This window comes from Talpa occidentalis, unplaced genomic scaffold (genome assembly GCF_014898055.3).
Source record: "Talpa occidentalis isolate TD23 unplaced genomic scaffold, MPIMG_talOcc4v2.1 talOcc4.4, whole genome shotgun sequence".
NCBI classification, from domain to species: domain Eukaryota; kingdom Metazoa; phylum Chordata; class Mammalia; order Eulipotyphla; family Talpidae; genus Talpa; species Talpa occidentalis.
Genome location: NW_023604295.1, coordinates 55,018,262 through 55,034,530, shown reverse-complemented (window position 1 = coordinate 55,034,530; position 16,269 = coordinate 55,018,262). Strand labels below are relative to the sequence as shown.

The window sequence follows — 16,269 nt, the reverse complement described above, 5'->3', positions numbered from 1 at the left end:
ACTATGTGAATGATTAGGGAACATATTAAATGTGATATAGAGTGAAGAACAAAGAGAGGCAGGCATTAAACATGACTAGAAAATGAGGATTATCTCACTGGGAAAAGAAAAAACAAAAATGAGTTAAAAAAAAATAGTTTCAATAAGTGGAGGAGGAAGCGTTAAGAAAACAGATCAAGCTGTTATAACTCTGAGCCACAGCAAATGACTGATTCTGGAGAATGAAGGATAATATGGCTGAAATAATCAGCAATGGTCAGATTCAATCTAAGTCTGAAAAGTAATCAATACCCTTATTTCACTTGAAATTGCACAACTTGTCAATAGGAGAGCCACAGTGAGATGTGTCCAAAACTCAGAAGGGAGGGAAATGAAATGCCCAGATATGAAAAAAAAAAATCCATTGAAAGGCAGATTAACAGTATTAACACAGCAAAGGAATAAATGTGCTGATCAGAATGGAGTTTTTCTTCCTAAAATATGAAAAAAAACACACTCACAGGCAGGTACAGGGTTGATATTACAGTCACATTAACATCATCCCTGGCATTTTTGGGGGGAGAGGGGGAACACAGATTTTCATAAAAGGGGTATGTGCTTCCAATTGGACTAAGATTTTAGTGCTTTTTACACTTGATCTTAGCCAAAAGACCAAGGAGTGATTAGACTTTAATGACTAAATGGTCATTATATTAGTTTTATGACTCTAGTAATGTGAAATCAACCCTGTGAGATAAACTTTCTTTTGGTGAACACACCATATTTCTGAGCCTATTACACCTAAAAATAAGGCCCTAAGCCCCAGTAAATGCATCAAAATAATAAAAACCAACATGTTGCAGGAAGGGAGTAGGCAATGTGACAGCTAATTATTCTCTCTTCAGTGATGACTGATATCTCTGAGTGCCTTCCTTCTTTATATGTAAAAAATGCAGGTCCAAGTTAAAGGGTACACACACACACACACACACACACACACACACACACGCAAGCATGCACTATAATTCAAAGATAACTGGGAAGGAGTCCAGGGGCTAAGAAGAATCTTTTTTTAATTCCTGAACTTAAGATAGTATAGACAGAGAAGCATTCAGTAGCAATTATCTCCTACTTGAATGGCTGCAGCTATATCCAGAGAAATTAATGTGTATCTCTGGATAATGCATATTTATCCAAATTAATTAGACACCATGGGTTTGAAAATAGACTTCCTGCTAGGATCATAGGGATACAAATAAATCTCACCACACACATACACACAAGTAACATAACAACTTGAGAAATATTACATAAAAAGACAACAATTCTAATATAAATGTCACATTGAATTTATGAAAACATTCTTGCTAAAAGCTGTACATGAACCTCAGAGAGATGACAAAGGGAAGCAGATCATGCACAGACTTTGATGGCTCTGCAAAGCAGGGAGTGACTAGTACTTTTCACAGTATGGCTCTCACATTTTCTTTCAAAGAGGTAAATAAAACTAGCATTATTTACAACACCAATTGTAGGGTTTTCCTCCTTTCTGGTCTCAGACTAAACTGATATTTTCCTTTTGGAAACACTTTGGTGTTCCCTTTCTTCGTGCTGTGATTTAATTGTTCCTTATTGCCAGCATGAATTTTTTTCTGTCCCCATTCACAAATTACTCCTAGACCGTTTCAACATCCCTTCAAATAACTTCTTAAAATCATTACAAAAGATGAAATGATATGATGCCTAGGAGTAAGGTAGAGGTGGGGAGGTGCCAAGAGGGGATACAGACAAAGTAAGATCGAGCATGAGTTGTTAAGCACTGGAGTTGAGAAACAGACACATGGAGGAGGTGACCATAGTAGGCATGAAATATGCCATAATGAAAAATTTAGAGAATTACATCTCCATTATTATTTAATTATATACTTTATGACAATGTTTATTTTTCTGAAAGGCACAGATATTAGGCTAAAGTTAGTAGACATTATATGTTCCCTACTGGCTCATTTGTAATTGAAACCTCTTCCACAATTCCCAGCAGCATCCTGAGATATCTTACCAAAAGACCATACAATGAGGTCAGACCTTTTCCCAAATACTTTCACTTATATAATCATATCAAAAAACTGTAATCAGGGGCCTCCCTGGTGGTGCAGGCAGTTGAGCGTAGCGCTATAAAGCTTTCCGCAACCTCTATAGTGCCAGTTCAATCCCCGCTGACCGTGGAGCAACCCAAATGGAACGGCAGACCTCTTCTGTCTCGCCCACTGCTCCCCTGAGCAGTGTAGTTCGTCAATCTGCCTGTTCTGTTTCCCACTCTGTCTCTGGTGAATCCTCTCACCCTCCTGCACATCTGGCCTGTACCCCAGTTATTGTATAAATAAATCTTTTTTTTTAAAGCTTTCAGTATTTTATTTTATTTTTTTTTAAGATTTATTTATTTATTTAGACAAGCACTGGGTACAGTCAGAAGTGCAGGAGGGTGAGAGAATTCACCAGAGCCAGAGCAGGGAGTAGAGCAGGCAGAAGGACCGAAGTACACTGCTGAGGGGAGCAGCGGGCGGCAGGAGAGGTCTGCGCGCCATGTGGGACCCTCCTCTGGTGGCCGGGGAGCAGCCGGGGATCGAACCAGCGCTGCAGAGGCTGTGGGCAGCTTTGCAACCCAGCGCTCAACGGCTGCACCACCGGGGAGGCCCTAAATAAATCTTTTTTTTTTAAAAAAAACTGCAACCATTTGGGCCACTGTAGCTATTATTTTCCAGATTAAAGGTTAGCTATAAGTTTCTTGGCAATTAAGGTAAAAAGAAAACTATAGTGAGTAATAAAATTCATATTTTGATAATATTGAATATTTTTCCTGACATTAAATTCTAATGTCTACATGAACTTTTTATTTCTATATGAATAACTGACACTATATAAGGAAGCTAAGTAACATAATGATGATGCCTTTAACATGGCTTTGCAGATGAAATGTTTCTCATGTGGCCAGTCTGAGTTAATGCTTCCTCAACACTAAGGTCTGTTACACTTTGTTCAAAGAAGCAAGGCAATGATGCTGGCATCTATGATAGTACTAGTCTAGATACTTAGTACTTTTATATCAACTACTAAGTAAAAAAAAGGAATACATAATCTAGAGGAGTTAATGGAAAGTATGTCCAGATTTTTTGAATAGGATTCTCTCACCCAGGATTTTAAGTAAATTCAGAATTACACTTTTGGTGAGAATTCATATTATAAATTACAGAAAAGTTCAAATGCTTTGGATTTGGGCAGGCAGTTTTCAGGCTGACCTTCAAGCTGGCATATATATATCTATGTTGATGTACATAAATCTTGACATACATATATATGTCAACTTGATATGTATAATTGACTTGATGGTGATATACAATCATGTATAATTAATACATATATAATTATGTATAACTGACATATATATATATATAATTTAGATATATTTACATGCTAGTAAAGCTTTCTTACCTGATAAACAAATTTGAAAGCATCCTGGATAGGGTTCAGGAGGTAAAAGTTCCACTTGTATTTTAATAGTTAATGTAATCTTGGACAATTAACTAACTTTCCTGAGTCGTGTTCCTTTACCTAAAAACTAGGTTACTTTGAAGCACTAATGTGAAATGCTTCTTGGATTCCCCTAATCTTTATGAATGTGAATAAATCTCAAGATGTCACTGAGTCAGTAAAGTTTATCTCACCAGGATTATATCTGGATGACTTTTGCTGGTTTCAACTTCAATCAAAGCCTTACATTTCTGTGCAAACTTTTGACTCTTCTTCCTTTTCATTTCCCAAGAAGAGGCCTATGGCAAGGTATTAACAAAAAATATACAAGGATTAGTAGCAATCAATGGTACCCATTAAACTATCTCATTCTTTATTCTGCATCTATTAACTGCAGTCTTCTGTGGGATAAACAAAGTAAATTCAATTTCTGATCTGTGCCCTCGAGAAGTATATGATTGAGATAAGCACATGTAAAGGTTAAATAACAATACACAACAATATAAAAAGAATATCATAAGGAAACTGAGTTTGAAATGAGTGGCCTAGACTCTGACACTCAATAGTAAATCAAAAGGCATGCAGTATTTTGCAATGGTTCTGAATGATTACTGTTCATTTACTTGAGTAAATAACATTTTATATGAATATACTCTGTTCCTAGAATTTTTACATACATGCTATGGGAATAAGATATGCATTCATTTCAAATTACCTATAGTGGTTTTCTCTTATTACACAGCTCTTAATCAATAGAAAACAATGGTATTACGTGAGCTGTCTGCAGTCATTTTTTGATATTGAAAAAATGCTCTCTTACTTGCAAAGTTGGGAAACCACTGGAATGGAAAATTTTTGATATAGGGAAAGTTCTCCTTTAATTGGAATGGCCAGAGTTAGATTTTCAGGTTCTTTTTTTTTTTTAAGATTTATCTATTCATTTACACAAGAACCAAGGTACAGGCCAGATTCGTGTGAGGGTAAGAAGATTCACCAGAGACTGAGTGGGGAACAGAACAGGCAGACTGACGAAATACACTGCTGAGGGAGCAGTGGGCACGACAGGAGAGGCCTGCAGCACCATGTGGGACCCTCGCTGGCCAGCTGGGATGGAATCAGCACTGCAGAGGCTGTGGACAGCTTCAGAGCATGGCGCTCAACTGCCTGTGCCATCAGGGGACATCCAGATTTTCAGGTTCTTGATGGCAAGAACTGGGTCTTAGTTTCTGAGTTCTCAGAACTTGGAGTATTTAATATGCTTCTGAAATGAATTAATGAACAACATTGAAGGAAAATTCTGAAGTATTAAAGGATGCAGATGATCAATAGTTCTATTTGCAGGAGATAGGATAAAGAAGGTAGAACCTTCTGAGAAATACAGGGTGTGATAAAAACAATTGTCTAGAAAAAAGAATTACCTGTATTAGTGGAGCTGAATTGTGGTTCATATAAACTTATGAACCCTAGGTAATTTCAGAACCATTTTTATCAAATTTTTAGAGCACATAATAGGAGTATATCTGCTTTCCTAATTCCAGCTACTTAAGCTAATAATAAAATTAATCACACTTCCTGCACCTCTTCTGTCTGGTAGTGGTAATGCCTAGTGTGTTTATTGGAAAGGAGATTAGAAATTTACTGCAAATAATCCTCATGTAATTGCAAACTATTTTAATTGCCATTTAAAACCTGATTAAGTTCACTTCTCAAATGCTTATAAAGAATTTCAGTCCCCTGATCTATCCAGCTTACTGCTAGATTTTCTTAAGTATAGATTATCTTCTCAAGTAAAATTATCTGACCTTTCCAAGAATTGGCATACAGCCTGTCTCCATGTCTTCACCTCCTGCTTGCTAATCAATCTATTCTAATTTGATTCCATGCTCTTTACGCCAATAACAACAAAATTGTTATTTTTGAGATCATCCCTATTACCTCTAGGTCATGAAGTCAATAAGCATTTTTGGCCTCTGGCCTATTGAATGGTCCCTCAACACAATGTAGCTTCACAACCATGGACAGTTATCCTCCTACAGCCAAAGTAAGCTTTTCTAAAGGAAAATCTGATAATTCTATGTCCCTGCTTGAAACCCTCTGAGGATTCCCATTGCTTTCAGGAGAAATGTAAACCCCCCTTTCAAAGCCTGTAGTGCCCCCATGGTTCTGGTCCCTCCCTATTCATCTCATACCACAACCCCCTTCAATTTCTCTCTCTGCCATAGCTTAGTTGTCTTCCTAAAGCACTTTGTATTCCAAGTTCCCTCTTTAGCAACTGATGTCTGCATTGCTTAGACATGTGCTTCCTCACCTTTAACCACTTTCACTGAAATTCAATCCTAAAAGTTCAGTTATCATTTATTCAGGGAAGACTCAAATCCCGCATTGGAAGCAATCATGCTACTATGTCATGAAAATGGCCACAGCAGCAGTTTATATTTGACTGTATAATTATTGGATTGTCTGTCTCCATCACTAGGATGGAGGATGTATGTTCAAGGGCAGCAGCGACCATATGTGGTTTTGCTCACAGTTGAATTTCCTGTAAGATGGCTGGCATACTAAACATCATATAATAGCTGATTTTTAAAACATACTCCTGAATATAAGTGAATCTCTATATTGAAAATCTAAAATGCATTATTCTAAATCTGGGCACACTTCAGCTTCACAATCACTTGTGTTTTGGGCCACGCAATCTACTCAAAATAGGCCAACAAATCCCAAATCTTCAAATTTTAATAAATAAGTAGAAATCAGGATTACAGAGATAGGACAATAAAGTGGCAAAAGAAGCTCTGTACTATAAACATGTAGTATTTTGGATATAGCAAGCATTGAATATCTGCCGAGCATAAGAGCTTATACATTCAAAGATGATACACAATTCAAAGTAAAATTTTGAAGATTAGACAGACTCACCTTGACTTCTACAGTCTCAAAGAAAAATTTAGGGCCAAAACTTCACATAGAGAACTAGATTTCAAATATTTTAAGGGAATATGCTAGCAAAAAATGGAATGAGAAAAGACTGCCTTAGGAGGTAACAAATCTTCATTATTGAAGATTTTCAAGGGAAGTCTAAACACCATTTGCCAAAGATATTACAAAAGGATGGGCAAGATATTTCTGTAATGAAACTATTATTCAGAATAATTCCTTTTGAAATAACAATATCTAAACTATCCTGTCTCCCATAATGCTTAACATAACATCTTACACAGGGCAGGATAATCAGGAGATATTTGCTGATCAAATTAGTTCACTGCTTTCAGAGAATATGGCAATTTATTTGAATATTTTTCCATGTGGACCATATCCACCGTTAAAGAGTGTTTTTTTTAAACATTTATTTATTTATATAAGCACTGGGGTACAAGCCAGAGGCACGGGAGGGTGAGAAAATTCACCAGAGACAGAGCAGGGAGCAGAACAGGCAGACTGATGAAATACACTACTGAGGGGAGCAGCGGGTGAAGAAGGAGAGGTCTGCCATGCCATGTGGGAATCTTCCTGGCCGGATGGGAATCAAACCAGCTGCAGACAGCTTCACAGAGCAGCGCTCAACCTGCTGTGCCACCGGGGAGGCCCAAAAGGGTGGCTTTAATTTTAGGAACCAGTAATAAAACATTAGAAGCCAAATTTGATGAACAAGACAGATATTCTGGGCAATAAATTTTAGCCTAACAAAGATTAAAAAGGTAGTTGAGATAGCATCTGTAACCATTTAGCAGAGTCTGCCACAGTGTAAATGCCCACTCAAGGACAGATATGGTTTTTGTTATAGACTAAATCTGAAAGTAACTTCTCAAAGAGGAATTATATAAGAGCAACATTGTAACAATGAATGTATAGAGGTTCTTCTAAAAGAAACAAACTCATTTGGAAATGTGGAAATTCTGGAGTGGAATTTTTGTAAAAATCAGTCTCAATACTAAGTTTTATTAACAATAACAAATACATGAAAACATGGCTTATCATTTTCGCAGAACCTTGATCTCAGGGGGTAGCCAAAATATGTAGAATCTGGCTGAGAATTTTCGATTTAAAGTGCTGAATACAAAATCCTCAACATTACAGGTCTATCCTATATGAATACCTCTCTCTTAAATACATATGGAAAATTCTATTCCAACACATGTGCCCTCTGGAGGCCCTTCAGTGGCTTCAGTTCCCCACACACTGTGCCTACGTGCTGATATTAGCAAACTGAATTTTCCTCCAAGAGAGAGAATACAGAAGAATAATAGAAATTAGAATCTTGTCCAGGAAACTCAGATTACAATGTGTATGCTATAATTAGAGTGCTTTAAAAATGTGAAAAAATGAAGTAAAACCTTTTGTGAAGGCTATTTCTGAAACAAGTGAATGATGATAAATTTTATGAAGAAAGAAAACAACACCTGGGCGCCCTCGGTGTGTCTGACATTTTCTGGCAGGGCTGCTGGATATCTCTGCTGCTGAAGTTTCACTTTTTTCTGCACAGACTTCTTCATCCTATTAGTCTCTGAGATATACTCTCTATCAGAGTCTGTCCCTTTTGTGCTTCTTTTCCAGCCTCTGTGGCTTACCGAGGGCTCATGGGATACAAAAGACTCAGGCTTGAAGTCATTATCCAAAGGTCTGATTTTCTGAGTTTTCATGTTTTCCTTAAATTAAAAAAAAAAACATGCTTTTATTTTCTGGTGGTCAGCTTATTCATAATCACATTTCTTTCATAACTTTGTGACATTAAGTAATATTTACTATTAATAAAATCATTAAAAGTCAGAAGCTTAAAAAAGAGATTTTTGGCAAATGTATGGTGTTTTAAAGGTTCATTTAGAATTTGATTTAGCAGAGCTGAACTGAGTTAAGAAATCTTATTTTGAAGACACAGAAGACCCCAAATTGAGAATATACTATGCTGCCTGACTCCTCCACAAGAGATTTTCTTGACTTGGTCTCCCTTGTGCATATACCTCAGTGACCTACCTATAGGATGGTTGATAATAACCAAATTATCCAGTAGTCAAAAAACCAAAATTATAGTCTTCCCCATCTTTTTGTGTGTGACTGATCCAACTGAAAAACTCTAAAAGTGCAAAAATATTCCCTTTGAATTTTAAAGTTTAGATAGTAAGAGATAATTTGAGGAATTGGACATTCCGCAAACAAACAAAAAACCCCACAGACATTACATATACAACATATTTGTAGGTAAACATATACACACACACAAACTGATCAATCTCTCCGTGTGTGTGTCTTTTTCTATGGACTACATCTTGGATTACACTGGAGAGAAATACACTAAACTATTTTAAATTGTCATCACCTCCAGACAGTAGACAAGGGGTGATTTAAATTTTCTTATTTATATTTGATTTTCTGAGTTTTCCCTAATAAAGTATGGCTCTAATAAGAACAAAATTGATGGCAGTTTAAAAGTATCTATTAGTGTTTCACTTCCCAAACCTCAAAAAACAAGACATTTGGCACCTGATAAGTCGTTTCCTTCACAGTGAAAACATGATAGAAGTGACTCAATTCTATTTTAATTACTCACCTTAGATGCTGAAGTTTGGAAGGTGGTGGTGAATTCAGTGATCCTACTTGCTGGTATAAACTGAGGCTTTTATGGAAAAAAAAAAATAAGATAAACATAAGTAAAAAAACAATGACCACAACAGCATCTCACTGATAATAATAGGTCTTTTCATTTTAGATGAACCATAACTATGTTCTGATTAGTAATGATGCACAGTACAAGAGAAATCAATGGTTTTGATTTTCTACAAAGACTATCACATCTGAAAATGAACAGGTTTACCACTTTCACTGCAGTCTGACTGCCTGTTATTTCTTTTTCTACTTTCCTTGCACTATCTAGAATCTCCTATATAAATACTGAGTAGGAGTGCAGACAGCAAACCTGCCTGCCTAACCCATGATCTTAGGGAAAGAGAATTTAGTCTTTTACTAATAAGAGTGATTTTAGCTGTAATATTTTTGTAGATGCTCTTTTTCACACTGAGGAACTTCTGTTTCTGACTTGCTGAGTGCTTTCATAAGAAACAAATGCAGTTGTTTCATTTTTATCATTTAAAGCATCTTATTTACATGACATATATTCATATGGGTACCTTGTTCATATTTTAATGATTTTTTGATATGTTATCTCATTTAACTACTTCTATCAATAGTTCATTTCTTAAACACATCATTTCAAGAATTAGGCTTTCCAAAAATAGCTTTCTGCCAGTTTTCTATAGGAAGGGTGGGTGGAGGACAAGATTCTAGGCAAGGTTTCTTTTTCTCACAAAACTAATTTTCTTCTCATGGCTACAAACACTGTTTCCACACATGCAGCTTTTTTGAGCCCTTTTAAAGCACCCACATCTACTACCAAAGGAGGTCCTGGGGGCTCCTGATGCCCTCTGGGTACTGTAGACAAAGGCTACAGCTTTTCATCTCTAAATGAGCCCTTCAGCAGTCCTGTAGCTGTGCTGATTCTTCCATGTGTTGGGACCTCTCATCTACTTCTCTCCCCTTCCTTCCTGATGGAATTCCTACATTATCTTGACAGTTCTGAGCAGCCCTAAGCAATATTTTGATACACATTTTCTAGTTTGACTGAATTTGTGTTTGAATTTTTGCTTCCTATTTTCCATATTGTTCTTAGAAAACTTTCAGGGGCCTCCCTGGTGGCGCATGGGTTGGGAATGCAGCCTGTGAAGCTGTCCACTGCCTCTGCAGCATGAGTTCGATCCCTGGCCAGCCAGGGAGCAACCCACATGGCACAGCTGACCTCTCCTGACTCGCTCGCTGCTCCCCCCTCAGCAGTGTATTTCAGTCAGTCTGTCTGTTCTGTTCCCCACTCTGTCTCTGGTGAATCCTCTCACCCCCACATCTCTGGTCTTTCTCCTAGCTCTTGTGTGCATAATAAATAAATCTTTTTTTTTTTTTTCAAAGAAAACTTTCAGAAAGAGAATGGGCAGATGCTAATTTTATACAGTCATATTTACACCAAAAGTCTCCTGTAACACTTCTCCCTACCTTTCTCATGGTATGTATCACACTGGCTTAGTTAGGTGTTAACCTTTGTGTCTGTCTCAATAGATTATGAACGCCCATACTTCATTTTTATCTACAGTAACTTGCACAATGTTTAGCACTATATACTCAATAAAATGCTGATGATTGACAGGATAAACAGGTGCTCCCAGAGCAGATGGCTCTTCTCTTCCACAGCTGAAACACACCACAAGTTGACTCTGCATTCATAAAGTGTCTATTTTCCTAATATCTGTCAAATATTATCACACCTTCTCTGATGCTTTTTATTAAATGCCAGTGTATACTTTCTTTCAGGGCCTATGTCACCTTGAGGTGAGTCTTCTTCTTGATATAGCAAAATGGATTGAACCTAGCCTAGAAACAATGTAGGACACAGTCAGTTCCTTGGGTTTGTATCATTTTTTGATACAAGCTTAAAAATAATTACTTTTTGTTATGTAGTATTATTGTAATTATTTTTGAACTAGAGTAATGAGCAAATAAAAATTTCTATAAATTCCATACATTTTCTTCTTTTATATTAATTTCAGAGTAGTGTTTCTGCAAAAGAACATCATACTTTATAGAAAACACAGCAAAAATGTCTTAACTGCATTTTGAATAGAAAAGTAATAATAATAATGGTCAACTGAATCATTTTAAGGCAAGACAGAAGCCAACACAAACACTGACATCACCTTCAGTAATAGGATGAAGGCAAAATGTACTAGTAACTGGAAAAAAAAAAGAGATGAGGGAAGAAGTATTCACAGATAGTTGTAATGAGCACCATCCCACCCCCTGGCTCTCTACCCAGAAAGTTTTACTACAGCCATTGAATAAGTTCAGCTTATTTTCAATAAATGCACACATCCTTAAAATGTTGAGTCCCTTTCTCTTACCCATCTGAGTCCTGCTCAGCTTTCTCTTTAACTTTATCACATAGTTGCCTTCACCTTCTAACTCCACTCTGTTCAAGCTAAGTCAACTTACAATTCTGAAATCCTTTACTTCCTTATGATTTACAGTTCTAATTTCCTTAAGAGTTATTGTCAGTGCAGTTCATAGTTCACAGTACAGTTCAGGTTCCTCTCTTTTCTCTCAAAAATTTATTATTATCCCCTCTTGATTTCTCTTCCATTTCTGATTCTGCCTTAACAAATAGTTCATCACTTCAGCTAGCTCTGTAACACCCATCTTAATAATCTCCAGTCTTGGATTAATCAGATCATTGGTTATTTTCCCTCTCTGATAAAAAATTTGCCTAACTGCTGAATCCACACCATTAAAAAGTGCACAGTTCTCATCTTTTCGATATCTTTTTACTCGTTTTTAATTAGCTTCTGTCTGCCCTCCTCATAAACCCTGCTCCAAATCCTCATCATGCCCTCTGTAAAGTCTGCTTTTTCACTTTCAGTCAATAGCTCTGCCTCTTCTTTAGAGAAACAGGAAACAAAATTAAGTTACTAGGTATGTGTGTTATGTACAACTTTAACTTCTCTTCCACGATCTGAGGAAAAAATGTCCCTCTTCTTACTCCACCTCAGACTCCCTACCTGGACCCTAGTCATCCTGAGGTCCCACCATCGTTTTCTACATCTGTGAGGCCTCATCTGCACTGTGCAGTTGCTTCAAGTTCACTGACAACTCCTCTTGGCTCAGAAACATTACCAAATCTCTCCCAACTATTACAAATTTACCTTTATTCTACCTAACCCGGGAGCTATGACCCTATCTTTCTCTGCCCCTTCAGTACAAAATTTCTCAAATATCTTACTACTTATGGCTCCCATTTACTTTTCATTGATCCCTCAATCCACCTGGCTTCCTTTCTGAATCTTGCTGAGGAGAGCAGCGGTTACTGCATTATAACAACCAATGGATCAAAATAATGGAAGACAAGTCACAGACTGGGAGAAAATATTTCCAAAGGAAATGAATGAAAAAAAGACTGTTATCTAAAATATACAAAGAACTCTTGAAACTTAGCAGTAAGAAAACAAAACAAGCAATCTGATTTAAAAATGGGCCTTAATAGACACATCACCAGAGAAGATATACAGATGCATATAAGCTTATAAAAAGGTGTATCATATGTCACCAGAGAAATGTAAATAAAACAACAATAATATAATACTACACATATATTAGGATGATCAAAATCTGGAATATTGACAATAACAGTTGCTGGCAATAATGTGGAGCAATGAGAATGAGAAAGGATTTTCATTCTTTGCTTGTAAAAATGAAAAATGGTACCACTCCTTAGGAAAACAATTTGGCAATTTCTTATAAAGCTAAACATCCTCTTAACATGTGATCCAATAATTTCTCTCTTTGGTATTTACCCAAAAGAACTAATACATGTTTATATATGTACATTTTAAATGTTACTAAAATAATTTTAAAGGGGAGAAAAAACCTGGTTGTATTTCCAACGTGCTAAGTTGACTTAGTTTTAAATAATTTTAAAGAAAAAAAAACAAAACAAAACACTTGCAAATGGATATTTATAGCAACTTATTTACAACTGCCAAAACTCGGAAGCAACCAACATGTCCTTCAACTGGTGAACAAATAAATAAGGCTATCGTAGAATCACACAGAGAAATATTATTCAGCACCAAAAAGAAATAAGCTATGAAGCTATGAAAACACATGGAGGAATTTTAAACGCATACTCCTAAGTGAGAGAAGTCAATCTGAAAAACTCATATACTGTATGATTTTAACTATATGACAATTCTGGAAAAGGAAAACTATGAAAACAATAAAAATATTATGGTTGCCAGGGGTTGAGGCATGAGAGATGAACAGAGAATGTAAGATTTTTAGGGCAGTGAAAATATTATTTATGATACTGTAACAGAGGATACATGTCATTTTATATTTCTTCAAACTCATAGAATATACAACACTAAGTGTGAGCCCTAAAATAAATATGGGCTTTGGATGATGTATCATCCAATGATGTATCATTGCAGGTTCATCAGCCATAACAAATGTACTATTCTGGTGGTGGGTGCTGACAACGGGGAAGACTATACATATGTGGTGGTGGGGGGGGGCAGGATGGATAGGGGAAGTCTCCCTCACAATTTTGCACTGAGCCTAGAACTGTTCTTAAAAAATAAAGAGAAGAATCAAGGAAGCAAAACACTAAAATATAAGATTAGAAGAAAAATTTTCTAAAGCATTAAGACAAAAAGTAGGATATCTCCATTTTATCTATTGAAACATATTCTGTAGATACAGTGATATACATGCAATTAGTGAACCAAAATAAATTGGTAAATTTTTAAGTGTACTAATGAAACTAAGTATACTTAATAAAAGATGGTACTAGCATCTCCAAAAGTTTTCCTTCCTAAGTTAAAGACAGATATTTCCACAAATAGATACATTTCTACTAACAGATGAAAATTTTCAGCACTGGTTTCAGAGTTGGCTTACAATTTTAAAGTATGTATTTTTTATCATCACCTTTTCAGATTTTATAGAATTACTGCAACCCTAGGAAGCTTGCTAATATCAGTATTTATTTTTATATGATAGTTATGTACTCTCCTGGCAAGACTGCAACATTTCTTTACATGTTTGAAAAGTCCTGAAAATTGCAGACTGAATCAGCAAAAGCTGTGTAAGATAAAGTATCTATTGCAGCAGAAAAACTGAAATATTCTTAACCCAGAAATAATGGAGAGAATGTCTGTGGTGGGTAAGAATCACTTGGGGAGCTGGGTACAAATGCAGATTCCAAGGCTTCTGTCCAGAGACTCTTATGCAGTCAGTTGGCTGTAGAGCTCAGCAGCCTGCGTTTCAACAAATGTGAGGTTCTCACACAGATGGTCCCATGTTCACAGATTCACAGCCCTTCTAATTTTGATTCAGTGCTTTGTGAGACTGTAGAGAAAATATTTTTATGTTTCCAAGCTATTAGGGCTTTCTGATCAAATTTTACTAAAAATTGGGATCTTGACTGGAATAACAACTCATGGAATTTACTTTATGACTACTAGTGAGAGAGTATTAAACAGTTACTTCAGAAATACTATCTGCCTGCAGGGGTGTATTTACATTTTAAGGAAGGAAGGCGATCTGGGACCAAAGAAACACTGTTTGGGTTGTAAACCTGAAGAAGCTAATCTTATCTTTTCCCCAGAGAGATTTATTTATGTTCCAAAAGGTGACTGAGGATTCTTCTCAAAGAGCAAAGAAGTGTATGAAAATGTCTGTGTGTGTGGGTTGGGGTGAAGGGGCTGGTGTTAGGATTTAGAAAGAATATATATCTCTCCTATATAAATGTCTGGATTCATTCTTTTCTTGACTTCCTTGCTGGCAGTACAAACTCTGGCACATGTAATAACATCTGATCAGCCTCAGCTCATCCATTACTCCAGCTCATCCATTGCTCCAGGGGTACAAATTGGGGCAAAGGGACTCAGCATGATTACTTGCTATAATTAAATAATAATTTGCTCTGCTCCAAAGCCTCATGTTAACATTCAGAATAAAATTAATAAATATAGATATTTAAAACTTAACAGCATGCAAATGAAGATGAGCAACTAATATTTCCAACTTCTAAAATTCATGTGGATCTTGGCAAACATCAAGTTCTAAGCCTTTTTACTGGGGTTGGGGAAGGGGCATGGATCCTAGGATCAACAGGTTTGAGGTCTGCTGTTTATATGCAACTGAGCAGGGACAGAAGTCAGGGATCCAGCATCACTGAATCTCAGAGGCACAGGGATCCAGTGCTGGCTTCCACATCCTGCTGTCTCAGCCTTCTTTAAAAGGTCCCTAACACCCTTCTTTCTGTACAGCTTGCCAAAATGATCACTACACCTTCCAAGTCTGCTTAAGACAGATAGAGCTCCTCAGAGAAAACTGAGTAGCCATTAATTTCTCAATATCTCCCCTACTGAAGGGCTATCAATCTGAACTGAATACAGGGTAGCAGAGTAATCCATACAGTTTTGAACTAAGAATCAGTCATATTTCAGATCTGGTCCATTTTCTACCTTGTTTCTGTGACCTTAGCAGAGAGGCATGATAGTTCAGTGATAGAGTGAGGGGGTTAGAATCTGACCATTCAGTTAAAACCACAGTTCTGCAACTTTCTAACTCTACCCTTTGCAAATTAATTCTCTGAGTCTCAGTTTCCTCATCTATAATAAAGGAATCATAAAAATCACAGGATTATTATGGGGACTGAATGAGTTAACACATTGAAAACATGCCTAACAGTTGCACAATCTAAATTAATTAAATTTATCACATTTAATCCTTATATTCACATTTCCTCATCTACAAGTATGCAGTTAGAATAATCCTCAGGACAATTTCATAATTTACCACAGTACACATAATTAAAAAATCTTGGGGAAGAAATTGGAAAGGAGAGGGGAATTAGAAATAGGAAAAATAAGTGATTATCTTTTACTCCAAGAGATACTGTGCCAATCAAAAGACACAGTCTATAGAGAAACAGTGGCAAGTAAGCCAGTAAGGAAATAGAGCTTAAGCTTCGGGACACCTCCTTTATACCAGCCTCTTCTATGGCCCTGACCCCAACTTTTTAAGTTTGCATTTTCTTTTTATAAGAGGTCCCTCAAATTACATAAACTTTAGGCTCCCCCATAACTAGACCTGCCCTGGTTAGCATTTTAGATAATATTTAGTTTTCTTCAAATGTCAGGAATATGACTAGTGATCCTGGCTAGA

The 16,269-nt window shown here is 36.5% G+C and overlaps 1 protein-coding gene across 2 annotated transcripts in view; it reads right to left on the bottom strand.

The window, feature by feature from the left end:
* MORC1 (MORC family CW-type zinc finger 1) overlaps positions 1–16,269 on the bottom strand; it is a 133,021-nt gene that overhangs the window by 31,059 nt on the left and 85,693 nt on the right. For both annotated transcript variants that reach the window (XM_054700621.1, XM_037525593.2), the window contains exons 18-20: positions 9,053–9,118; positions 7,908–8,153; positions 3,702–3,806 (exon numbers count right to left, since the gene is read on the bottom strand). In XM_054700621.1, coding sequence (XP_054556596.1) covers positions 3,702–3,806; positions 7,908–8,153; positions 9,053–9,118 — 417 coding nt within the window. The remainder of the gene's footprint in view (positions 1–3,701; positions 3,807–7,907; positions 8,154–9,052; positions 9,119–16,269) is intronic.